Below are 27,858 nucleotides of genomic sequence, written 5' to 3' on the forward strand. Positions count from 1 at the left end.
GGACCCGTATTACCAGTTCTACACCACGTAATTTCACACAAATAAATTCAAAATGATGAAATCTCCATGAGTCAAGTCAATTTGTTATGCTAGGAGGAGCGGAAAAAGGAAACACACCTAGAAAAGATATTCTTTTATTTAAATAATTTTTATCATTATTTTGTTGTAATATTATTATTTAGACTTGTTCTTGATAATTAGGATCAACCCCATAATTCAAGCGCTTTGCCGTTACTATGTAGAAGAAGCTGATAAGCATTCGACGTTTTTTCTTATTAAAAAAAAATTTAATTATCGAAGCTTCACTAGATAGAAAAGTATATACAAAACTATAAATAAAATTTATTTAGCAGTATATTGAACGATGTTATAAGAATATTTTAAATTAATTTATTTTTTTGGGGTGAAAATACTTTTGCAATTAATATCAATATAGAAGCATTACATTGTAATTTTTATCAATTGGAGACCACCAAGTCAATTCCAAATACCGTAGGCAAAACGCTACTTCCTACTTAAATAAACACACAACTCATCACACACCAATTTACTAAAGTACTCAAACAGCTTCTCATGCTTCTTGGCTTGAATTTGAGGCATCAAGCTTCAGGCAAGTTCATATCTACTTTACTATTAATTACTCTTTTATTTATGCATTATTATGTTACAATAATATGAGCTAGAGATAGCGTCTTCATATATAGAATTCTACCCAGATCACATGGAGAGGACAGCACAGTGGATTTTATGGGTTGCCTTGATCCAACTTCTCCTGAATCTTAGCGACGCAATGCTCAGTGGAAGGAAACTCAGCGCCACTACTAGCAACACTCATTCGGGTAAGTTTATGTAGCACACAGTTCAAACCTTAATACTACTAATGACTTATTGCCTTTATCAAAACCTATGTTTCCCTAGTTAATTAACAACGTTCCCTTCAACACAAAACTAACCTATGATATTATACACAGATTTCATAAGCATTGATTGTGGAGCAAGCGAGGAATACACTGACCATCAAACTGGGATTTCATATCAGACAGACACAGGTTTTGTAGACACGGGGGATAATTTTATGGTGGCACCTGAAAAAAGATATGACATCTATTATCCTTATTTTGGGAGACAACTGCAGACACTAAGAAGGTTCCCTGAAGGAAGAAGGAATTGCTACACCCTGAAACCAAAACAAGGCAAAAACCAAAGTTACCTCATCCGAGCTTTCTTCTCATATGAAAACTATGATGGCAGAAATCAAACTCCCAGTTTCGAATTGTACCTGGGTGTCAATTATTGGAAAAATATTTATCCAATCAAAAATTATCATTTTGCTGAGATCATCCATACTCCTATGGCTGACACCATCCACGTTTGCCTTGTCAAGTCAGGCAAAGGAATACCTTTCATTTCTACATTAGAACTACGACCTCTCAACAATTCTATCTATACAACTCCCTCCCCTTCTCAATCACTTTTAGAACTTCAAACAAGAATTGATGTTGGCTACGTCAGTAATACTACATCACTACACATCAGGTGACTCTAATCTTTAGGGTTTGCTTGATTCTATTATCTTTTTTTATTATCTTAAAACAATGCTGCAGGGAAGCTTATTTTTTGAGAACAAGTTTTGAAGAGAAAAAAATTGAAAAAAAATGTTTGAATCATTTCTTTAAAGAACATATATAAAGTAGAGAAATAATTGTATAAAAAATAATAATAAAGTAGTGAAATGAAAGTGAAAGAATGATTTTTAATATTTACACAATTGTCCTTAATAAAAACATGAATTTTTTCCCAGCATTTTCTAATTTTGTGGAACATAAGGTAAGGAAACATCACAATGACGTTATGTTTTTTTTTTTTTTTGGTTCAAAGGACAACTTTTAATTTTGTTTTGTTTTCCCGAAGGCGTAACCAAAATCAAAACGTGTTTTCAAAAAAAATTTTATTTTTTATTTTTTATTTTCAGATCAAAAAAATTATTCTGGAAAAACAACAAATCAACAAACACATATATTCTATAACATGTTGTGTTTCCACATTTTCATTGTCTAGCTCTGATGAATTTTTTACATGGGAGCAATTCTGATGTTCAATATAGGTATATGGATGACATCTACGATCGTACGTGGCGCATGGGCAACACTTTGAACTTGACAGATTGGCATGTGTTCAATAAATCTGTGGATATTGATCCCCAAAGCACAAATGATTCTTACAGATTACCAGCACGAGTGCTATTATCTGCAGCTAAATCATCGAATCGCTCCTCTGCTTTAAACTTTGACTGTGTTTCGGCTTGGGGCGGTCCATTTGAATATTCCTTCACATATTTTGTCTATTTTCATTTTGCTGAAATTGAGCAGCTTCCCCATGGGCAGAAAAGAGTAATCGATATTACTGTAAACGATGAAAAATTCCTCCCAAAGCCCATAACTCTTGAATACTTGAAGCCTCAGACCGTTTTTACAGTTACAAATCAAAGCTGTCTCCGTTTCAGCATAAGTGCAACATCAGAATCTGCTGCGCCTCCAATCCTCAATGCATTCGAGGTTTATCGATTAATATCACCTCTAACTTTACCAACAGACCAAAGAGACGGTATATGCTGATCAGTTTTCCTTCTTTGAATTGTTTCCCGCTATATCTTTTATCATTTCAGTCTGTGCACGTTTTGGCTTCAACTTCTGAGAACATATTTGTTATTTGTAACAGTGGATGCTATCTGGGACATCAAAATCACATACAAAATCTTTAAATTGGATTGGCAAGGTGACCCCTGTATCTCCAATTTTGCATGGAAGGGACTTATGTGCAGTTCTCTCACCGATCACTCTTACGCAAGGATCACCTCATTGTGAGTATTTCACTTCTTGAATTAAAGTCATAAGGCTTGATCTATGATCATTATCACAAATATATTGATTATCCCTAAATGTAGCATGAACTGTGTGAGATCATAATTCCACTTCTTGCTCCGAAAGAGAGCGTTATATTTCCTCATTTAATGTTACTCAACTGTATATCCATTTGTCAACTGTCAAAGAAGATAACTGGATTCGTTTGGATTAGTGATAGAAAAAGTAACTTATTTTTAATCTAACTTTTAGAAAAATGAGATTAGGTAAAAGTTAGATTGGAATATATGATTTGTGTTTGGATTGACTTTATAAAAGTTAGTTTGTAAAGTAAAAAAGTTGTTTGGATTATGATTGAATAAGTAAGTTTAGTTTGTAGAATGAACAGAATGGGTATGACTTTATTAAATAATGAACAATGATTAAAAATATGAATTTACAATATATAATAATTTTAATAGGAAAAATTTATATTTAATGAATAAAATATATTTAAATTAGAAATCATATAATGTGAAAATTTTTTAACCAAATAATATTACATAATTAATTGAATGATATACTCTACATAATTTATGTAAATATAAAATAAAAAAATATTAAAAATATTATAAAAAATGTTAAAAGTTATTTTCATTTAACAGAATATTAAAAATAAATAACTAAAGATTTATTGAGAAGCACAGAGAATATATAGAGAGAAGCATAAGAACAATATAAACATAAGGGTAAAAATGCCTTTTAATTTCAAATAGTTACTTTTGCATACGTCATAAATAAGTTTTAGGTGTTTTTGCAATTATACTTAAAAAAGTAACTTTTGACCTATAAGTTAAATTGACCAAAAGCTGTGACAAATAGCTCCCAAATTTACAAATTGACTTATCATCCCCATAAGCTACTTTTTCATCCCCTGAACGCTTCAACAAACAGGCTGAATAACAAGACATAATGTTACATGTTAGTAAAAACCTAAGTCTACCAACAAATTATTGGTTGAAGTGGTAAGCGGCCTTACTTCCATATGGACGAGAACACAAGTTCAAATTATGGAAAGCTCATTTGTTGAGAGAGGTGAAAACCCTTTGTGCTTTAAGCCTCGAAAGGAAAAACCCTTCATCAAATAAAAAAAAGAAGCCTAACTCTTATCTTGTTCTTAATTTTGGTTACTAGCATTCATGTATTGTGTTTTGTGACCTATCGTTCCTATACAGATAGATTCTCTTAATCAAGGGGAACTCGCATTGTTCATGTCTCAACATAATAATCAATGTTCTCCCATATTTCCAACAATATTTACTGCTACTTATAAGACCTCGTTTGTAGTCTACAAACGAGGTCATTTAATTAAGACTAGAGGTAGTATTAAAGAAGCTTTATATTCTTGAGAAAATTTTATATTCACCTATCTTTGTATATTTTGACCACAAATTCTGATTACTCTCAGCAGAAACTTGAGCATGAGCCAGTTAACAGGACACATAGTTATTTCATTCTCACAGCTTTTGGAGTTAGAGTCCCTGTAAGTATATAGTGACTTAATTATGACAAAATCTTCAGTCTAAGAATTTCATCATGTAAAATGTTGTTTTTGTTTTAGGGATTTGTCAGACAACAGCTTGTCAGGAACAATACCAGAATTTCTAGCTGAATTGCCAAAGTTGAGAGTCCTGTAAGCTTTTGTAGGATTTGCCGCTACCAATTGTCTATCATACCACGGTATATATACATATATATAACTTGTGGATTGCCTAATAAGCTAAGTGAATATATATTTCAACCTTGCAGTAATTTGAGAGGCAACAAGCTTAGCGGTTCAATTCCCAATACTCTTAAGGAGAAGTCAGATTTGGAAATGAGGTTTCTCATTTTAAACTATCATAGTTACTCAGCTTTTGAGAGCTTTTTTTTTTTAAAAAAAAAAAGATTGAACGAAAATAAGTTGATCAATATTAATATGATAACTGTGTTTGAATGGTGGTCAATGATGAAAAGAAAAAAAAAATATTTGGGAAGCTGGGGCATTTCAAGGGGCATCAGGGAATGGGGCACCTGAGGCCCCTTGCCCCTCTATTTCTTGACGTTTGATACTCAAATGTAAAAATCGTATAGTTCAATTTTACGTCTTCCCAAACAGTGCTGACTATTACGCTATAACCAACGGAAACTTCACATCACTTGCCTTTAATTGATGTCAAAGTACTCAAAGCATGATTCACTCAAGCAGCAACCTAAGTGCAATCAAGTTGACGGGGGAAATAACTATGTCATTTTCATAACTTACAGAGTCAGAGTCCCCTGTAAGTGTGTGTATAGATTGATATAATAATGACAAATTCTTTTAGCAAAAAGGTTTCATTAACCTGCAAAATACTGCTTTGTTTCAGAGATTTATCATTCAATAACTTACCAGGTTTGCTACCGGAATATCTAGCTAAACTGCCGAAGTTGAGAGTTCTATAAACTACATTGTTTAGGATTCAGCCCCAAGTAAATAATAGTATATACCATTATAACTTCAGGCTAACTTACTAATAAGTGAAATTTCACAATAATGTTTTGTAGTAATTTAAGTGGCAACAAACTCTTGGGTTCCATTCCCAAGTCTTTTGAAGAAAAGTCATATATGCAACTTTGCAATTGAGTTTTGCTTCATTATATATTTCTGCTGGTACAAATGTGATGACCACCCTTCTCGGAATCAAAATTTACAATAATATATCTTGCTCCTTAGTTTGGCAGATAATCCTAATCTTTGTCTGAGGGATTCATGCAACAAGCATAAGTTTGTTATTCCACTTGCGGCTTCTGTTTCTGCTTTGGCTGTAATTTTCCTGGTTTCTTTAGGAGTCTGGACCTTCAAAACCAAGAAACTAAAAGGTACATATAAAATTATTCTCATTATTGGGCATCACTTAAGAGTCCTAACGAACACATCTTAAGAATTTTATGCAATTGTATATTTTGTCATTGATTAGAATGTCACTCTCGTTCTATTCTTCTCTTCTTTGCTTTCTATTAAAAGCACTTATCGTGACGCCCCGGAAATTCAAGTGGCCAGCTCAGAGATACTCACATGCCTTAAACCCAAGATATATAAATTCTCCACAAACACGTATACTTATATGCATATACCATATTGAACCTAAAGCGTCTGGATATTTTTTTATTTTTACAAATGTTACAAGCCTAGCTTCCCATAGAAATTTCGGAAAAGCTTTCCCTATAAATGGGACCTCTCATCCCCGGGGGGGGGGGGGGGGACAATATTGGCAACAGTTTAGTCTGAAAAAAGCTTCACTCCACACCAATGAATATACAAAAAATACATCAGGTAAGGATTCTAACCTAAGCGGAGCACATAAATGACATAAACAAATTCAGAAGTTAAGATTACATTAAATAAGAACCTTTTAGAATGATGCGTCAACTTCAAGCCAGCAGTAGAGGCCCTCAATGATCAGTTGGAGGAGCAGGTCAACTACAAAATCTAGTTCCAAAAATATTTTGTTAGCGAATTAGTGAAATACCTTCTCCAAAAGGTTCTTAGCCTTCAGATTTCAGTTGGGCCTGCAGATAGTCTACCTCCACTAAAATAAACAGCAACTGCAATGGAGGAATCAAGCTTAACCCCTTACCAAACCCATTTAACGCACATAGCAAAAGAAAGATGAAGGAGATAGAAGTTTGACAAACAGTACCCACACAGACACGGAAAAGGAAGGAAAAAATTCGAACTACTACACTCTCTTAGTTATTGAGACCAATGTTTTAGACGGAAACAAACTTGAGGGACTAGATACTATAGTTTAAAACTTGACAGACTAAAACCTAAATGAAAGTAACCTTGAGAAACAACAAACTATATCAACCCATTTGTTTTATTTTAGTTTAGAGAGAAAAGAATAATATATGATAATTTTATAATGATAAATCAAAATAAAATACACTTTTACTAATAAAGAGAATTCAAATTTCAAACTGAAGAACCAACAACAAGCAACAACCATACTACGCCACCAATGCAATATATATAAAATTTTACGAAAAATAATTAAAACATTAGTTAAAAATAAAAATAAAATAATTAATTTATATTAATTTTAGGGACATTACACAAACCATTATTAATATCAAAACTAATGTAACTAATAGTCAGTGAGTACCCATAAATGAGATCGGTTTGTTTTGTATCCTACTCTTTTGATTTCTTACTTCGTGCTTGGTGATGAGTAGGGCCAAAAAGATTGAAACAGAAGAAGCTACTACATGAACTTGGAGATATTGCGATCCCATTCAGTGTAAGCGGCAAACAGAAGTTTGGTAAAAGCGATAAAACAGGCCATGAAATACATATATTCGATTTCAAAAGCATTGTTTTAGCATCAGATAACTTCTCATCCACAAATAAGTTAGGTGAAGGTGGCTTTGGACCTGTGTATAAGGTGATAGCTAAACATTTTTCATTGTAATGTTACCTTGGTAATGCCTAATAACGATGAAACTGAAAGGGAAAAAAAAATGAGGATGATTAATTGACAATAGTGTTTTTATTTTCAGGGAAGATTTCCGGATGGTCGAGAGATAGCGATCAAAAGACTTTCTAAATGTTCAAAACAGGGCCTAACTGAATTCAAGAATGAAGTTAAATTGATCGCCAAACTGCAGCATACTAACTTGGTAAGACTTTATGGCTTTTGTATCGAAGGGGAAGAAAAGATGTTGATATATGAATATTTGCCCCATAAGAGTTTGGACGTCTACCTTTTTGGTAAGCGAATTTTTACCTTTACATTATAATAATGCTTTACTATCAAAATGGATATGTCACAACATGCTCCTCATAATTTCATTGATATAGATCATAATAATAGGATTTTATTGGATTGGAAAAGACGGCTCAATATTATTCAAGGCATAGCACAAGGGCTCGTCTATTTACACAAATATTCAAGATTCAAAGTGATTCATCGAGATTTGAAACCAAGTAATATTTTACTTGATCATGAGATGTCTCCAAAGATATCTGATTTTGGCATGGCAAGAATATTTGAGTTGGAAGAATTTGAACAAGAAAATACAAATCAAGTGGTTGGAACATAGTAAGTAAAATTCTTTTACCAATTCAATTTTTTGATATCACTTAATTGATTGATGAAATGCTAATTACTTTTCTTTCTTTACATCATTATTATCTTAGTGGGTACATGGCTCCGGAGTACGCTCTTAGCGGAATTGTCTCAGTAAAAACTGATATTTTCAGCTTTGGAGTATTGCTACTAGAGATTGTCAGTGGCAAGAAAAATGTCAGTTTTGTTAAATCTGAACATTCAATCAACCTCATAGGACATGTAAGTATACATAACATTCTTCCATCCAATATGCATCTCTACATGCAAGTTCAATGTTTGTTGATTAATATACACCGAATCTGAACTTGTTTTAGGCATGGAAGTTGTGGAATAAGGAAAAAGCCTTAGAGCTAGCAGATCCCTTACTAAGCGGAACATGGAATGTTGATGAATTATTGAGATGCATTCATATTGGTCTCTTATGTGTGCAACATCAAGCTAAAGATCGGCCTGATATGGTAGATGTGGTTTCATATCTGTCTAATGAAACCATTTTATTAGCTGAACCTAAGCAACCGGCCTTTTTCATTAATGCAAGAGAAAACAATGCCACATCATCTACTAATATCGCAGAAAATTGTTCTACGTGTAATGTAACAATTTCAGATTTCAACGGCAGATAATATATGTAAATCTGCCCAACTGTATGTTAACTGTTAGACATGTTAGTTTGCAAAATACATTGTCAATTTCCTAATCTAATTTTCATGTCTGATTATGTCCTCATAATAAGTTATACATTATATCAATGTTAAACGAAGTGGGTAGTGTAAATTTGTTATTTGTCGTGATAATTAATTAAATTAACCTCTTAATATATAAGTTTTGAAAAAGAATTGGTTGGCAAAAAAAAAAAAAGGGGGCAGTAGCGCTCCAAGTAACAAACATCTTTTATTTCGTTGCCAATCGTTCTTAAACACTACGGATATGATCACGTCAAACTAAAAGGCCTAACCATATTACGCACAAAAAGATTTTCCATTTAAGCAATGAAAGTACTTTCAAGCTTATATTATATATAAACCTTAACTTCTAGCTTGTAAGAAAATATAATATCAAATGAACTCTGTAAACCACATGAGATTTTGTATACTCAATAGTCAACCATAATACTAAACTCGGTAGCCATACAAGATAATTTATACTTTGAATTAGAAAAAGCAATAAATTCATAAATATATTCCATGTGTTATTTAAAACCGTGTAATGAAAATGAGTTTTGAAATTCCAAGGGTTTGGCTCAATCAACGATTGGTATAGTATACCTGAATTAGACTATTCCCATATACCAATGCAAAATTCGTGTATAATTAACATAAATTAGTAAAAGGAAATATATATATATATATATATATCACAATGAATAAAAAAATTTATGGTTCTCATACATCCTTCGAGCGGAAGTTTTTGTCAAGAAGTTGGGGAGGAAGAACATTTCCTTGCACGAGTCTTTTTTTTTTTTTGGGGGGGGGGTATATATTGAGATCCTTCAAAGGCGAAACTGAGCTCAGGGTCTTCAATCCTCACTAAGATTTTCATTTCAAATTTTATGACAAGTTGGAAACGATCAAACTTTCAGTGGTCAATTAAATTTTATTTCTTGTATTTTATGATAACGTTACCCCTTTCTTTCTATTTTTATGAGCACCACAAACACCTAAAAAGGCTTACGAAAATTCAAAATTGGAATATTTCGCTTTGGTGAAATATGATGGATAGAGAGAGATACTGAGGGCAAAGGGATAGATGGAAAACTACAAATCTGGATAACCAGAAGAACAAGGTTGAAGGTTCTACTCAATTACAGTCTGATGTGTACAGCCATAAAAAACAAATGTGTCGTTCATTTGCTGATCAAGCCAAGCCACGTGCCTGCATACTTGAATTGTATAAATAGACTCACACACAATAATATACGTAGTTTAATTTGTTTCTTTTTTGTTTTGTTTTTTAATTTGATCGAGGATTTTTTCTTTCGAGGCTTAAAGCACAGAAAGGTTTTACCTCTTCCAACAAGTGTGCCTTTAATTTATTTTTCTTAATTTCTTTATTTAACTATATAAAAAATGCCTATTTTATTATTTATTTGTTGCATGCCAATAATAGAGGTAGTCAATATAAACAAAACATGATTACATTCCATGTGTTAATCGTGTCTATATAGTATATAGGCACAAGAACAAATAAATAATGAAGTCAATTTTCCTTGGTGTTGATTAATTAGCTTATTATTTAAGGCTTGTGAACTCAATTTACACATCATATATAGAAGCTGGTGAATATTCAAAGTTGATATGTTTATTTTGGTAATTATTGTGCGGAAAGCTAGAGGTGTATTATGGCATTATTTGTGGTAACTGAACATCTCTATTGGAAACTGTGCAGTATTCTAAAGGGCCCGTCGTGGACGTTGCCTCTGGGGAAAATGAAAACACAGGTGGTGTAGGGATTAGGGAGTTGAGGATGAGAGTTCAAGAACAGTCACAAGAGTCGAGTCAGTTTCCTTGTGCTTTATGGTAAGCTCCGATCCTTTATAATTCCAGGATTATGTCTTCCACTGGAAATTAAGATGAACTATATAAATGAAATTGTGGCTGAGATTAATTTAAACTATTAATTGAATGGTTAAGATTGCCATATGAAATGTACGCTAATGAAACTTGCACTTTAGTTCTCTCTGTTTTTATTTCATTTCATGTCACTTCTAATAATTTATGAACTGTTGTTGTTTTGAAACTTATTTAAAGCCCATGGTAATTCTTATAATCAAAATATTTCTTTAATTTGTTTCTAACTAAGAATCGTTACAAGGTCCCAAGGATGAAATATAATGTTCACTAAAAAGTCATATAACAACTAAGTAGCTTGTAATGATAAGTTTTAATACAGTAAATGACCACATGTTTTAACTGTTTATTTGTCATTGAGATTTTTAGTAGTTATTGTCCTCCCTTGAAACCTCACAGCAAGTCTTCCTTTTCTTTCTTGATATTTTAACATATAAATTAAGAAATATAATTATTATATTAGAATTTCTTTTGAATTTTCTAATATATATAAATTCTAACGAGTTATATGATTCATGTAAATTATAAATAAAGTAATTTATGAGAGAGGAAAAGTGAAGAAAACATATGGCCAAGGAGAGGGCCATTTTCACCCAAACAAATTACGTAGAGAAGAAGAGTGCTCTAGGTCGTGGCGTGGCACGCCTCTGCTAGGGCAAACGGGGCTTATTGCAACTTGACTTTTGTTGTGAAAAACACTAATAAATTTTGAGAGTTCATATCTTAAGCTACAGACCTCTGATTCGAGTGATTATTCATGCGTCCACTCGAAACTTGAAATTATATCATTCCAACTGTACTTAATTTTTATTGCCATGCAAAGATAATGCAAAAAGTCCCTCATAGAGTGATTAATTAGTTGACATATAGCTGATAGCTGAGTAATCACAATAAATGCGTGATGATGAGTCTTTTTGAAAGTAGCTTAGGCTACTTTGATGTAAGTGAAAAGTATTAATCGATTGACTGAAATATGAAATTAGTAATTAGTCAGCAAATAAAGCAAATAAGAGGTATAAAGTGAGAGAAACGCAGCAAAAACTTGATCATCCCATTCTATGGATATATGTGTATATATAAGTGAACTTGATACCATATCTTAATGTAAAATCTGAAGTTCATATCTCATTTAGAGATATATGTATATAAAAAATAAATTGAACTTTATTCGATGTGAAACTTCTTATATTAAGTAAAGTAAGCACTTGACATCCGAACAACATTTTCTTGAAGTGTTGAGCCATTACTGACAATATTGACAATATAAACGAACTTACTCATACTGAAAATGAGCCAACACTTTTTGTTGCATTACAAGAATAATATAGGTAGTTAATTAATGTCTATAAATATTAGCTCCCAAGTGTTAAAAGACTTAAACTTTCTACATACATATATAGGTACACAAGAACAAAGATTCGAGGTCGTTCCCCGTATTAAGGATCGGTGGTGTAGAGAATATATAGACTAGCTAGAGAAAATAATCCGAGTCCACTCGAAACACAGAGTGGAATTTTCATCGGTCACACTTAAGCCATTGAAGTTGGCCGGCGAATATTCAAGGTTGATGTATTCTCACGGGAAAATTGCAAGAAACTGCAACTATCAAAATTAAAGAGGAAAGCTACGTTGAAGGACCACAAAGTCGTCTCTAGTGGCACTGTGTTTGTGTTGACTGAGCAATTCGACGTTCCAGTCATGTCAGTCATAAAGCTTTACTTTTCTCTTCTTTTTTCTAGGGGGAATAAAAGGACAAGCCTAATCTTGAACAAAGCATCGTAACCATAAAAGTTTGCTTCGTTTACTTGGACCAAGTCGACCCATATGCATGCATGGCTACCATTATAACCAAATCAAGTCAATTTGTTTAGGGTTAATCAATACGGCATATGGATTCTAAAAACAAGCGCTAGCAACTAAAGGATCCAAGTGACCAGACATCCATTGGCCAAGTTAATTTGTTTTCGATCGTTTGTCCCCTTTTGAAGAGAGATGTTGTCTTAATTAGCATTTAAGAACTTGATAGGAGATTTGAAAGCTTCAAAACCCCCCAAAGAGGTTCATTGATTTTCTTTGGTCAGCGAAAAGGAAAATATAAGGCCCATTTTAGGTAAACTTCCTGAATTTTTAAGCTTCTAGCGAGTTAATCTCTGAAATAATGCCCTTAATTTGTGGTTTTGGGGTTGCTCCAAAAATTAACCGAATTAATGCAATATAGTGTACAATCCGGGTCATATTCACTTTGAGGAGTTGAAAATGAAATTAAATCCTAGTAAATAAATACAAGTAACCTAAACTATGAAAAGAATTTTTCATTTGATAATTGCTAACTAAATACCATGAAATAAATTGAAATTAAAATACTTTTTTTATTTTTATATTAAAGGGATTAAAATGAAAGAAATGAAAATGAAACACACGAATAACAATGATAATAATCAATCCCCTAATTCAACAACGCCGACAATCCTTACTCCAAAAGATACGGGAGTTAAAATAATGAATTAAGAATTATAATTAACCTTTTAATCCAACAACCGAGCCACCTCAAATTGCCAGAAAATATTTTCCTAAAATCTTAACTTACTAACTGCAACCAGAATAGTAAAATGGGATTAAGGATGCTAAAAACCAATGCTTAATTAGAACTCTTAAATCCAAAACAACAGAATTAAAGCTAGCAAGAGACAATATGATCTAAGATTCCAAGTCACCTCAGAAAATCACAATATATTAACTCCACAGTCAATACAAATGTCATAATTACAACATTATAATTGAAATTAAAGTTATAAACAGTCCAATGTCAAATGCTAAATAGTAATTCAGCCATAATAATCTCCAAATATAATCAGATTAAACAATACAAATTTTTCAATAATCAGAATAACTATCCCAAGACCTAGGAATTGTTAAATAATTATTGGACAGGAAATTAAAGTAACTAAAACTCCCTTCTTTGATGATCCGAGCTCCTGCCATTGTTGTTAAATTAGAGAATCATGAAACTCTAGCCACGATTAGCCATGAAAGTTGCTGTAATCAATATTCTGTTGTGAGCTTCCATGGAGGAGACAATGAAAACGGTGAGGGAGGGTTGGGTTGATGGAATTTGAAGTCTTGTGTTCTTCTGCCTCGCGTCCAGCTCTCTTGCTGCCGTCTGCTGCTCGTGTCTGCGTCTCAGCTTTCTGGTTCTGTCGTGCCCAGGAGAAGAAGAAGGTGAAGCCGCCGTCGCTCACTGGTCCTTCATTTGGTCGCTCACGCTACTATCGCTCCAAGTCCCTGTGCGCCATCAAGATGAAGAAGATGATGATTTGAATAGTGTCGTCCCCCTGTTCTGTTCGCGTCTCCTTAATATGATGATGAATATGAAATTTTAGGGTGGGAGCAAAACGCCCCTTTTATTATTATTTATTTTTTTCTTTTTAATTTAATTTTTTTCTTTTTCTTTTTCTTTTTTATTTTATTTTTAAATCTTCCAAAAACCTGCAATCAAAATTCAAGAATAAAGTAGTATTAATTGTCCTTAAAAATCAATTAATCATAATTAAACCAAAATATGACAATTTTGCCCCTATAAAATAATAATTCAAAATAAAACATATTAAATCAATTAACAATCAATTAAGGTCAAAAGGACTAACTAAGTTAACAAAACCCATAGAAAGATATCAAAATATATAAAAATAATAGAGTTTGTCAATCTCATATTGTTCTTTTTCTACGTCTTTTACTCAGTTAACATCTTCTGTGTGTGTTGACCATGAGTGATAACTGATGAGTTAGAGCTAACTTCCTTATACATATATTTGCAGATCAGATCAAATGGAGGGGCCAAAATTGAATATGCTTTTAGGACTGTGTCTCGTTTTCATCAAACTCCTGTTTCATGTTGGCAGCACACTGGGAGATGGTCCGAGGGAATTCACCACAAACGACAAGAATCCTGGTAAATCAGCTAATACTGTTTACATAGTTTTTAATGATCAGTGAAGTCATTCACATGCCTTCATAAACCTGATTTTTCATGTAAGTTATAATTAAATTACATCAAGAATCCATATTCCCTCTCTACCCTGACCACCTAATTATGACTTCCTTTTTTTTAACCTTAACGACTGACTAATCATATGATAAGAAATAAATTTAAGGGTAAAGGTGCACCCAATACCCTAAATTATTTTTAAAGGTGTATCCAGCATCCTAAATCATTTATTAGTGCAATTTTGCCCCCATCTAATAAAAATGGAGCAACTTAATCCCCAGTTCAACAGAACTCTAACTCTGTTTGTTCTTATTACCAGCTGGACATCTTTTTCTTTTTAATGATAACACGTAATTTTTTTCTGTTAAAAGTGAGGGCCCAGCCAAATACAACTCAGCCAATCCTATCCTGTCAAGCCTCTTGACTCTTCCATCTTCATCCAATTCTCCATTTTCACTCACCCTTCTTCTTAGTACCCTGTCTCCTTCACACACAGCCACAACTTCCAGCGGCATCTCATCCCATATTTTCACGTCCTCTTGCATATCAGGAGTCAACTTTGCAAGCAGATTTGCATATGAAGCTTCAGATCATACCTTCAATGAATTTATTTCGATCAATTAAACATCTGCAAAACAGGTCGATCATGGTCTCTATTCTTCTTCTTTGCCTTCATCGTCGATCCTCTCTCACACTTTCTCTTAGCTAGTTCAACTAGTTACGACGTCGATCACTCTCTTCCCTTGGCCTTTAGACTGACGGTGGGTCCTCCATTGGTGAAGGCAAGATGCAACACATAAGAAAATGGGGTGCAGTGAGAGAAGAAATCAAAATATGAAGAAGATAGTAATTAGATCTGAAAAGGGAAGCTCTGTTGAAGCTTCTTTCTTGTTCTATGGCTCCTATCACAGATCTGAAACTGGGAATATTTTTTATTACACATTGTTTGCATTAACGGACGTTTTCATGTCTGTTAGTAAAAGGGTGAAATGTTCCATTTTTATTAGTTTTGGAACAAAATTACACCAATAAATAGTTTAGGGAGCTAGATGCACCTCTAAAAATAGTTTGAGATGTTGAGCGTACCTTTACTCTAAATTTAATTAAAACATTACTCATTATATTGTTATTTTTGGACTAATTTTGCTTAGGATTCATAAGCATCGATTGTGGAGCACCAAATGATTACTTAGACGGGGTAACGGGCATATGGTATCAGACAGATACAAACATTGTAAAAACTGGTAAATTTCTAAGGTTCTCCCAAGTGTAAACGTTGATTATTCTTACTTTGGGGGACTTCTAAACACGTTGAGAAGCTTTCCAGAAGGAAAAAAGAATTGCTACACTCTCAAACCAAAACAAGGCAAGCACCATGCTTATCTAATTAGAGCTTATTTTTCATATGGAAATTATGACGGCAAAAATCAAACTCCAACCTTCGAATTGTACCTTGGCGTCAATCGTTCGGATACTATTACTGTGCAAAGACTTTATTCTGTTGTTGAGATTATTCATACTCCCACGACAGACACAATTCATGTGTGCCTTGTGAAAACTGTGGTTGGAGTACCTTTCATTTCTGCATTGGAGCTTCCACCTCTTGGCAATTCTGTTTTCCAAACTCCATCACCTTCTCAATCTCTTTTAGTCAATCGAGGAAGATTTGATGTTGCCACCACCAATTCCGCCTCACACAGCAGGTCACTCCTACTTCCCTCTTTTTCTTACTATCACTTTATTTCCGTACGATATTCGTTTACTCCAAATATAAGACGTAGGAATACAATTATCCCAACAATACAATTAGATTAAGCAATACAATTATCCCAACAATCAGAAAAACTATCCTAAGATCTAGGAATTGTTAAACAATTATTGAGTAAGAAATTAAAGCAACTAAAACTCCCTTTTGATGATCTGAGCTTCTGCCATTATTGTTGAATTAGAGAATTATAGACTCTAGCCTCGGTTTGCCGTCAAGAACGCTGAATCTCTGTTTTTCTTGTTTGTGCCGTCAGCTCGCTGGTCCTTCTTTTTGCGTGTGGGTCTCCGCCTCCCTCTGGTTTTGCTGCGCCCAGGAGAAGAAGAAGGTGAAGGCACCGGTGATGATGGACTGGACCGATGGAAGGACCTCTCTCTCTTTTTTTCTTTTTTTCCGCCGCCCACAGCTCGTTCAACGTCCCTCCTTCGTGTGCGCTCTCGGTCTTGTGGAGATGAAGAAGAATTATAGTATATTAGGTTGGGGGCAAAACGTTGCGTTTTGCTCCCCTTTTATTATTATATTTTTTTTAATTTATTTTTCTTTTATCTTTTTTTTATCTTTTTTTTTTTTTTTTATTTTCATTTTTATTTTTAAATCTTCTAAAAACCTGCAAACAAAATTCAAGGATAAGGTAGCATTAATTGTCCTTAAAAATCAATTAATCATAATTAAATCAAAACATGACAATTTTGCCCCTATAAAATAATAATTCAAAATAAAACATAATAAATCAATTAATAATCAAATAAGGCAAAAAGGGACCAATTAAGTTGACAAAACCCATATAAAAGATATCAAAATATATAAAAATAATTGAGTTTGTCATGGATTGAGGTCTTATATTTAGGACCAAAATAAAAGTCAAACAAGGTCTTATATTAAGGACCGGAGGTAGTATAACAATGTGTGCTTAACGATTACTCCTTTGATCCTATTTATAATTCACTTTTAGTATATTTCATACAAACTAAGAAAAAACTTAAATTTCATTAACTTTCATTTAAAATTCAATAGCTTTTTAATTTTATCCCTATTTAATATACTCATCTTGTCCTATTTATAAGGCACTTCCAGTATGTTTCTCACAAACCAAAGAAAATCTTAAACTTCATTAATTCTTATTTAAAATTTAATAACTTTATGACTTTATTCCTATTTAATATACATTATACCTCATATAAACAAAGTCAACACAATAATAAATGAGGGATAAAATTGTATATCCGTACAAAAAATTCTTCTCAGTGCCCTATAAATAGGACCAAAAAATACCTTCTCTCTCTGTCCTACAAATAGGACCAGAGGAGTATATCAAAAAGTTAATTAAAGACAATAAATATGTAAAAATTGTAAGTTTTTGCTTCAAAAATATCCTTATTTATTGGGGGAGAGAACACGAAAGAGAATAAAGAAATTATTAAAATAAAAAGAATTATGAAAGAGAGATGCGCAATGGAGAGAGATGATAGTTTAAAAAATAAGATAATAAATATATTGAATATTTTAATAAGTAATTAATAGGGGGCAAAAGAAGAAACTAGATAAGGAAATTTCAAATATGTGGCAAATGTTTTTTATTAATAGAAATAAAGTAGAAGTAGTTGTTGTTGTTTCTTATAAAAACAAGAAAGAAAGTATTATATTTGTTACAATTAACTAATTTATTTGGCTTTCTAAATTCATTTAAATTGATTAAGTATATCTTGTATTAACTGCAGGAGGGAATATATGTTTCTTATCTTTTATGATAAACCCGAGTTTGACACGACTTTGCTCGTCAACTTACAGTGATAGATATAACTTGAATGATCCCAGAAAGTTGCAGAAGATCAAACTTTGAGTCGTTAAGTCAATTTGTCTCTTCATAAACACGCTAAATTATAAGAGGAGAGAATTACAATGATGTCTTAAAAAAAAAACAACAAGTCTCAATAAAAAGTTGGAAGTGTCATTTTCTTTTCTAAAACTATTCATTATAAGCTTCTTAAATTGTTGCTAAATTATTTTAGTAATTATGTTTTTTCTTTAAGACTTGATTGCAATTCTCCCTCATAAGAAGCTGACCGAAATTCAACGTTGGCCTGTTTCGCTTTAACTTAATGCATCTGGAAAACAAAGTACAAATCTCTAAACTTTCAAGGGCTGTTTGAAAAATAAAATAAAAAATTTATGTATACCGAGACAAAACCTTTATCACATATGTTTACCTTATGAACCATAAAATTACTTTAAAAAAAACTAATCTGAATACCCCTATCTGTCAATATCATTATTTCTTCTCTGTAGCGGCGCACCAAAATATGGGTTCATTCATTTGATTTCGCATGACTTAAACTGGACCCACAGGAACTGAACGTTGACGCTCCATCTTAACACATAAATATATATATATATATATATATTTCTTAATAAACTGAAATTTATTTGATGTTGAATTTATTAACAATTGACAACACAAATGAGCTTATTACTCATACTAAAAACGTTACAAATTAAAGGCTAAGTTTTTGCAATATGCGAACCCTTCGTGCTAATTGACATAGACCCTACATTCATACTCGAAAATCCTAATTAAAACCATTCGTATTTCATTATACATTTTCTTTTGTTGCATGACAAGGATAATAGAGGTAGTTAGATGTGAATAAATATTAAATTGCAAGTGTCAAACTTTTCTTTGGACAAAGGAAAAAAAGTTAAACTTTTCTGCATATGTACGCACCACAAGAACAAGGATTCCAAGTCGTTCACCGTAAGGAACCAGCGATCTAGATTATATAGACTCCAGAGAAAATAATCGTCACACTTACGCCATTGAAGCTGGCAGTTGAATATTCAAGGTTTGACGTAGTCTTACGGGAAAATTGCAGAACATTACAAATACCACCTCAAAGAAATTAAAAAAGTTACTAAATTACTTTAAAATATTTATATTTATTTTTTTGTTTAATTAATTTGTCTCACTTATAAATTGATATATAATCTAATAATATATAAAAATATTTTAGAGAGATTGTATAATAAATACTGTATTTAATTAAATAATTAAATAAATTTTTTAATATTTTCAAGTTAGTTCTTATAATAACCGTCATAGGTACTGGAGGCAGTGTATCAAAAGAGGAAAGCTACAGCAGTCAATTATGAAGGGACCCAAAGAAGTCGTCTCTAATGGCACTGTGTTTGCGTTGACCGAGGAATTCGACGTTCCAGTCATGTCAGCCATAAAGCTCCCTTTTCTTTTTTATTTGGACCATGTCAACCCATACCGATGCACGGCCACCATAACAATCAACGCAAGTCATATGCGATTATTATTTTCCGCTATCTAGTATATTGCTTTAATTTCTTTGGTTTTATGTTACAAACTATCAAACTGAAAAATCATAGTTTTGATAGTAGTAAACAGCTATCTAATTACTTTGACCTAACAAATTATGATTTTTTTTTATAGTTTTAAATATGTGGCAACAAACAAAACACAACCACATGATTCACACAAAGTAGATTGAAAATGATAAACTTCCCATACATTCAAGTCATCGATCTGTTTGTTAGATAGAAAGATTAAAAGGAAAATCTTAAAAAAAAGATATTGCTTCATTTTTGTATAATATTTATCATTATTTTTGTTATTATTATTTAGATTTGCATTGTATCCTGGCTACGGATGAACCCCAATCCAAGCACTTTGAAGTTTTTTTTCTTCTTTTTTCGCCAACACTTTGACGTTATTATTTAGAAGCTGAAAATCAATATACTACCTTCGGTATTTAATATAAGATCTGGTTGATTAATTTGAGGAGATTAAGAAAGTTATAAAATTACTTAATATAGCACATCTTACATGATCTCTCTAATTACTTAATACAGCATATCATACACTATCTTTCTAAATTACTTATGTGAATCATAAAATTATATTGTATATCAATTTATAAGTGAGGTAAATTATTTTAGAGAAAAGTGATAAATATAAATAGTTTAAAGTAATTTACTGTCTTAATTTTTTAAGTTAATCAACTAGGTCATATATTAAGGATTGGATGTATAGTAATAAGAATATATGCATCTCATTTTTTATCCACCAATATAATTTAGATAAGGATTTTCCTCCACGACAGATTGTGAGAAATAAATGTAAATAATAATGTCTGGGGCATGTGTCACAAACGAGAATAAGTAGTAAGACTGGAAGAGAGGTTTCGAATGTGCATGTAGCGAGATTAAATACACTGGTCAACACCCCTCAGTACACGTTATATAGAAATAAAAGCAGGCCACCTCCTCTATATACGTCACATTGTATCATTTCTTTATTAGATTGCGTGTGTAATAGCTATATGCATTAAGTCAAAGCAATTTTACCGCAAGATATATAACTCATTGCTTGAAGGACTTGGTCATGACCAAATATGCAGGCTGCGCTTTAGTCTTTAACAAACTAAAAAAGAAGTTGGATGGTAAAATATTGGACTTAAAAAAAAATCCCTAGTAACTACAGAGGGAGGAAGCGAAAGATTATGAAGATATAATTCCCAGAAATATAAATGATGATTTATTTACATAGTCTTTCCAGGAAAAAAACATAATTTAATTTTTGAATAATTTAACTGCTGTTGATGTAATTATGTGCCCTTAGCTATTAATTTTTAAGATTGTTTTTCAAACCATCACAAAAGTTATCCTCCGGCAAGTCAATGCAAATGCCGTAGGCTAAACGCAACTTCTTCCCACTAACTATATAAACCCTCACAACCCACACCCCACTTTACTATGTTACTCAAACCTACTTCTCATGCATCTTTGCTTGAATTTGAGACCTCAAGCTTCAGGCAAGTTCGTGTCTACTTTGCTATTACTCGTTTATTCATGCATTATTATGTTATATATAAAGTTATTATGCTGTCTTCATAGAATTCAAACACAGATCATGGAGAAGACACCACAGTGGCTTCTATGGTTTGCCTTGATCCAAATTTTCCTTAATCTTAGCGATGCAATGCTCAGTGGAAGGAGACCCGCCCCCACCAGCAACTCTCGTTCTGGTAAGGGCCTTAAGTAGGTTATGTAAGATAATGTTCCATGTAAATATATATATTCATATATATATATATATGACGTACCGGCCAAACCCTTGATTATGACTATTGGTTTTATTGTCAAACCTATGAATGTTTTCTTAGTTAACAAGGTTTCCGTCAAATTTTTGCACGTACCCACAGACTTCATAAGCATTGACTGCGGAGCAAGCGACGAATACACTGACCCTCAAACTGGGATCTCATATCAGACAGACAAAAGTTTTATAGACACAGGGTATAATTCTATGGTGGCGCCTGATCAAAGAAATGTAATAGATTTTCCTTATTTTGGGAGACAGTTCCAGACACTAAGAAGCTTCCCTAAAGGAAGAAGAAATTGCTATACCCTGAAACCAAAACTGGGCAAGAACCAGAATTACCTCATCCGAGCTTTCTTCACATATGGAAACTATGATGGCAAAAATCAAACTCCCAGTTTTGACTTGTACCTCGGCACCAATTACTGGACAAATATTAATGCAAACCAAAATTATGTTTTTGTGGAGACCATCCATACTCCTACAACCGACACCATACACTTTTGCCTTGTAAAGTCAGGCAAAGGAATACCTTTCATTTCTACATTGGAACTACGACCTCTCAGCAATTCTATTTATACAGCTCCCTCCCCTTCTCAATCCCTTTTGTCTCTCTATAGAAGAGTTGATGTTGGCTACACCGGTACAGCCAAGTACACCAGGTGACTCTAATTTTTATATTCTGTAGCATGTTGTGTTTTCGCATTTCCATTATCTGGCTCTTGTGAATTTTTATGTTCTCTATAGCTCCTTGTGCTATTCATGATGCTCTCCTTTTACATGGAAACAATTCTCATATTCAGTTATTTAATAATGCAAGCATAGGTACACGGATGACATCTATGATCGTACGTGGCGCGAAGCCTACGCTCTCCAATTGCAAGATTGGGTAGTGTTCAATAAATCTGTGGATGTTGATCCCAAAAGTACAGATGATCCTTACAAATTACCAACACGAGTGCTACTATCCGCAGCCAAATCATTGAATCGTTCCTCTTCTTTAAACTCGGACTGTGTTTCTGCTTGGGGGAGTCCATTTGAATACTCTTTCACATATTACGTCTATTTTCATTTTGCTGAAATTGAGAAGCTTCCCCTTGGGCAGAAAAGAGTGATCGATATTAGTGTTAACGATGAAAAATTCCTCCCAAAGCCCATAACTCTTGAATACTTGAAGCCTCTGACGGTTTCTACAGTTACAAATCAAAGTTGTATTCGTTTCAGCATAAGTGCAACATCAGAATCTGCTGCGCCTCCAATCCTCAATGCACTTGAGATTTACCAATTAACATCACCACTAACTTTCCCAACAGACCATAGAGATGGTATACGTTGCTCTATTCCTTAATCACTATGAGTTGTTTCCTGCTACGTCTTCTATCATTTCAGTGTGTGCACATTTTTGCTTTGACTTTTTCACAACATATTTATTATTTGTAGTGGATGCTATCTTGGACATCAAAATCACATACAAAATCTCCAAATTGGATTGGCAAGGTGACCCGTGTATTCCCAATTATTCATGGGAGGGACTCAGTTGCTTTTCTGGCACCAATCACTCCTACGCAAGGATCACCTCATTGTGAGTATTCCACTTCTTGATCTATGATCATTGTCACAAATATGTTGATTATAAACTTTCCTAAATATAGCATGAACTGTGTGTGATCATTTCCACAGTTCTCACCCCAGAAGTTTTGATAAGTGCAAGCTTGAGTTGGTTGGGGTCAATTTAACTGACGTTATTCTCTCTTTCGGTAAATGGTGTTAACTTCTGTTGCAAAATGTTAAAAGATATTTCAGAAGTCCTAGCTCTATTATTTATTTTGTTTTAAATTAATTTAAAATTACGTTAGTCAACTCACTTTCTTTGTTGACTTAGTCAAATATTGACCGAGTAAGCGCTGTATACGTTTCCATTTTTAAGTTTACCCAACAGTACATCCATCGGTTAGCTGTCAAACATAATAACAACATCTAATGTTACATGTCAGTTACAACCTAACTCTTTTCTTTTTCTTAACTTTGGTTACATAGCATTTGTCTCCTGTGTTTTGTGACATATCTACCTTTATATAGATAGGATCTTATTCACGGGGGGATGACGACATTATTCATATCTCAACTGTTTCTCCCATATTTCCAAAAGTATTAACTATTAAAGAAGCCATATATACTTGAGAAAATTTTATAATCACCTTTAGTTTGTTTTGACCACATATTCTGATTATTCCTAGCAGAAACCTGAGCATGAGCAAGTTAACAGGACACATAAGTATTTCATTCTCAGAACTTACGGAGTTAGAGTCCCTGTAAGTGTACAGTGCTCAATTATGACCACATCTTCAATCTAAGAATTTCACCATGTAAAATGATGTTTTTGCGCTTTCAGGGATTTGTCAGATAATAAATTATCAGGAACAATACCAGAATTTCTAGCTAAATTGCCGAAGTTGAAAGTCCTGTAAGTTGGTGTAGGATTTTCGATTACCAGTAGTCCATATGTACCATGATAACTTGTAGATCACCTAATAAGTGAATATATTTCAACAATGACTTTCTTGCAGTAATTTGAGAGGCAACAAGCTTACTGGTTCAATTCCAAATATTCTGAAGGAGAAGTCAGATTTGGAAATGAGGTTTCTCATTGTTTATCTATCATAGTTACTTAGCTTTACGAGCCTTTTATTTTTTTTTTTAATTGAAGAAAAATCAGTTTGTCAATATTAATTTAATATGATAAAACTGTTTGTGTTTCAACGATGGTAGGACAGATTTTATTTCGTTTTAAGGTAACTGGACAAGATTTATAATTATTTGATCTGACATGATCATCAGTAAAATTGATAAGTCAATGATAATACTAATTAACTTATTATCTGATTTATCTTTCAGTTTGGATGGTAATGCTGATCTTTGCTTGACGGATCCATGCAAAAAGCATAAGTTCGCTATTCCCGTGATAGCATCTGTTTCTATTTTGATTGTTGTGATCTTGGTTTTGCTTGGAATATGGTTCTTTGGGATCAAAAGACTGAAAGGTTTGCACAAGATTCTGTGAACTATCTGCTTTGTTATGTCTTACTCTTTTCATATTGGAATCCATTGATTCCATTTGAAATGGTAAAGAAAACATCTGAATGCCGAGGTCCACACTAACTATTGACAGATCTTTTTGCAGGGGATTTTACTAGGCGTGAGTCATCAAAACTAAGAAGCAAAGCATTTTCTTACTCCAACGTTCTTGAGATCACTAATAACTTACAAAACTTGATTGGAGAAGGAGGATTTGGAAAGGTTTATTTAGGTAGTCTTAAGAATGATACTCAAGTTGCAGTAAAATTACTTTCTCAATCATCAGTACAAGGTCATAGAGAATTCCGATCAGAGGTTAGCTCAAAATCCAATAGTTTATTTAATTTTCTTGTTTTATGACCCCATTATTAGAAACATATATCGTTCACTATCAATTATCTCATTCTCATAGAGCTGATAAAGTTCCATCTAAGTTATAGGTAGAACTTTTGATGGTTGTTCACCATAGACATTTGGTTTCTTTGATTGGATATTGCGAAGAAACTGGTGCAAGGGCATTAGTTTATGAGTATATGGCTAATGGTGACCTCCGGCAACATCTATCAGGTATGCAATCTTGCTTTGAATTAAAAAGCAAAACTATGCATTTTCTATATCCAAAATATAGCGTTACTTCATTGAGCAATATTTGAAGGTATACGTAAAAGAAATTTCATTATACTGTTTTATGTATAGGTAATAACAAGCATGCTTTGAAATGGAAGAATAGGCTTCAAATTGCACTAGATGCAGCGCGTGGTAAGCGAAACTAATTTTTTCCAATTTGTATGGAAATGATAAGATTTTGTTTTAATTTGATTCTCCTATATAATCTCTCTCTCTCTCTCTCTCTCTCTCTCTCTCACACACACACACACACACAAAAGTCTAGATAAAAATATATAATGCAATTTGTCTGGTTATACAATGGATGAAATTGCAGGATTAGAATATTTGCATGATGGTTGTAAGCCAGCAATAGTACACAGGGATTTGAAGACCACTAACATTTTGCTAGATGAAAATATGGAAGCTAAAATTGCAGATTTTGGATTATCCAGAGCTTTTGCAAATGATATTGACAGTCATGTCTCAACTCGTCCAGCTGGAACTATTGGTTACCTTGACCCCGAGTAAGTATTTTATTAATATTTTTCAACTGAGAATTATCGGTGCCAAATTTGTTTTGAGATTTGCTTATGTTCAAGAAAATCAATGCAATACAAAGAGCATTTGTATATTTAGATTGGAAAACAAACCAAGCTCATTTTGTATTTGTTAGATTGACTACCACGAGGTAGAGTTTAATTTTTGTGAAGAATCTGAATTGATTTGATATACAAATTAAATAAACTAAACTAATTCTTGTGGAATCTTCTGTATCCCTTTGGATGTTAAATTTTCACAGGTTTCAAAGTTCTGGCAACCTTACAAAAGGAAGTGATATTTACAGTTTTGGGATAATTCTGCTAGAGCTAATCACTGGACAACCAGCAGCAAAAAGGCATCCAAACAATACCGTCAGTCTCCTTCTTCAATGGGTTACCCCTAAAGTTAAAAACAAGGATATCCAGTACATTGTTGATCCAAGGTTCCAAGGAAAATATAATGTCGATTCGGCTTGGAAATTTCTGGAGATAGCCATGTCATGCACTGCACCAACTGCAATTCAGAGGCCAGTCATAAGTCAAGTAGTTTATGAGCTAAGGGAATGTTTGGCAATGGAGATAAGCATGGAAGTGACCAGCAGCGACCACCCCATCAATTCAAGCAGTTCCATGAATACGAGTGCTTTGCAATTTGATTCAGACGTCAGTATATTGTCTGGAAGATAGCTCCTTGTTTACGTTTTTTCTTTTCTTCCGGCTCAATTCAATCAACTATTACGTTATATTTATCCATCTCCATAGCTAAACATTATTTAGTCCATGTCATACGTAATTTGTTATATTCACGGCCTATTGGCCCACTTCGAAAACCAGGATATTGTTCTCAAGCTTATCATTCCATTTAGGACTGAAACTTGTCTTAATTTTCGGGGATGTTTCGTAACTCCTGAAAGCACTTAAAATAAGTGTTTTTACGTAAACCGAAATAAAATTCTTTTCACATACTTTATATTTCCTAAAATTACTTTTAAAATCATATTTTAGTTCCCATGCAGAAGTAACATTGAAGTCACCATTCAACCTTGAAATAAAGGTATCCTCGGAAATTCTCACACTCAAATTTGAAGACCAACGCATAATCAAGAATAAAACAGATATGATCAAATTCTCTTCTACTTAATACTCCTTCCGATCATGAATATAATAAGCAGATAATTAGTTTATATATTAGATTAAGAAAATTAGTTAAGTTAGTCATTTGTATGATTGTGTGTTGGTTTTCTTAAAATACAAATTTTTAATAATTTTGATTAAAATTGCCTTTTGATGGGAACTCCCTTATAATATGTACAATTAATAGGAATAGTTTGAGAAAATGAAATTGAAAAGACAAGGTAAATTAATGTTTTTATATTTCGGATCAAAATAATAATTCCTTAATTAACTCTTATATTTCAGATTGGAGAAGTATTTTAACATGACCTTCAATACAAAATGTTACTTTTATTGAAGCAATTTTACATTTTATATTAAGGCAAAGTAGAATTCAGCGCCCTAATCTTATTTATAGTGTATCCAATATTCTTATTTTATTTTTCTGATGCATCCAATGCATAATGTTATTTATTTACATCCAGTACTTTAATCTTATTTCTGATAGGGTGCTGATAAACACATTATGAATAAGATCAAGATGCTGGATACACAAGAGAAATTAAATAAGATCAAGGTGATGGATGCTACTTTACCTTTTATTTTATAGTTATTTATAATAATATATATACCAGAAAATTAATATTTATATTAAAAAATATTGCGCCCACTAATTAATTTTTCTGGTTCCCCCGGAATATACGTAAGGCAGAGGCAAGGGCCCCCAATATGATTCTAACTTTTTCACGGGAAGCCCCCTCTGCCCATAATGGCCTAATGGGTATGCATGACAATCATCTACTTCCAAATTTTGTGTGTGTGTGTGTGTGTGTGTGTGTGTTTATTTTGGGTTCACTCCATTATTGGGATTTGACTGGGCGACGTTTCTTTCATCCAATCTCTGTAATATAAGAAAAAATTGTAATGAGGTTCAACTCAGGAGAATTAAATACAAAAATATCTCTTGATGAAATCATCAAATTAATTTGAAGTCCCAATAAGAGACTCATTGCAAGAGATTTCACTTGTTTAATTACTAAATTTTCTTTTTTTTTAATATGCCTTGACAACTAAAAGAGTGGTCGTTAAC

General features: G+C 33.0%; 2 protein-coding genes across 4 annotated transcripts in view; both read left to right on the forward strand.

Moving 5' to 3' along the window:
• Positions 1–646: 646 nt before the first annotated feature.
• Positions 647–26,581, forward strand: LOC114715519 (putative leucine-rich repeat receptor-like serine/threonine-protein kinase At2g19230). 3 transcript variants are annotated; one of them, XM_028900384.1, is made up of 13 exons: positions 647–839; positions 972–1,536; positions 2,105–2,604; positions 2,719–2,860; positions 4,312–4,383; positions 23,825–23,896; positions 24,000–24,071; positions 24,328–24,473; positions 24,614–24,822; positions 24,948–25,074; positions 25,204–25,266; positions 25,451–25,640; positions 25,916–26,581. In XM_028900384.1, exons 1-13 carry the CDS (start codon positions 722–724, stop codon positions 26,340–26,342), a joined length of 2,703 nt encoding a protein of 900 aa, XP_028756217.1. In that variant the 5' UTR covers positions 647–721; the 3' UTR covers positions 26,343–26,581. The 3 variants fall into 3 exon arrangements, with proteins under 3 accessions (XP_028756217.1, XP_028756218.1, XP_028756219.1); XM_028900385.1 differs by having other exon boundaries at positions 25,961–26,581; XM_028900386.1 differs by having other exon boundaries at positions 25,981–26,143.
• LOC114715521 (putative leucine-rich repeat receptor-like serine/threonine-protein kinase At2g19230) overlaps positions 2,020–27,858 on the forward strand; it is a 32,719-nt gene continuing 6,880 nt past the window's right edge. Inside the window, exon 1 of the mRNA XM_028900388.1 lies at positions 2,020–2,069. The gene's annotated coding sequence lies outside the window, so the exon portion shown is untranslated. The remainder of the gene's footprint in view (positions 2,070–27,858) is intronic.

The sequence above is a fragment of the Neltuma alba genome, unplaced genomic scaffold (assembly GCF_004799145.2).
Source record: "Neltuma alba isolate B1F8T4 unplaced genomic scaffold, ASM479914v2 tig00011595_pilon, whole genome shotgun sequence".
Lineage (NCBI taxonomy): Eukaryota > Viridiplantae > Streptophyta > Magnoliopsida > Fabales > Fabaceae > Neltuma > Neltuma alba.

Coding starts and splice junctions, on each gene's coding strand:
- LOC114715519 (XM_028900384.1), top strand. CDS start 722: ATGGAGAGGACAGCACAGTGGATTTTATGGGTTGCCTTGATCCAACTT. Junction 2,861..4,311: donor TACGCAAGGATCACCTCATT/GTGAGTATTTCA, acceptor TACTCTCAGCAG/AAACTTGAGCATGAGCCAGT. Junction 24,072..24,327: donor AAGTCAGATTTGGAAATGAG/GTTTCTCATTGT, acceptor TTTATCTTTCAG/TTTGGATGGTAATGCTGATC.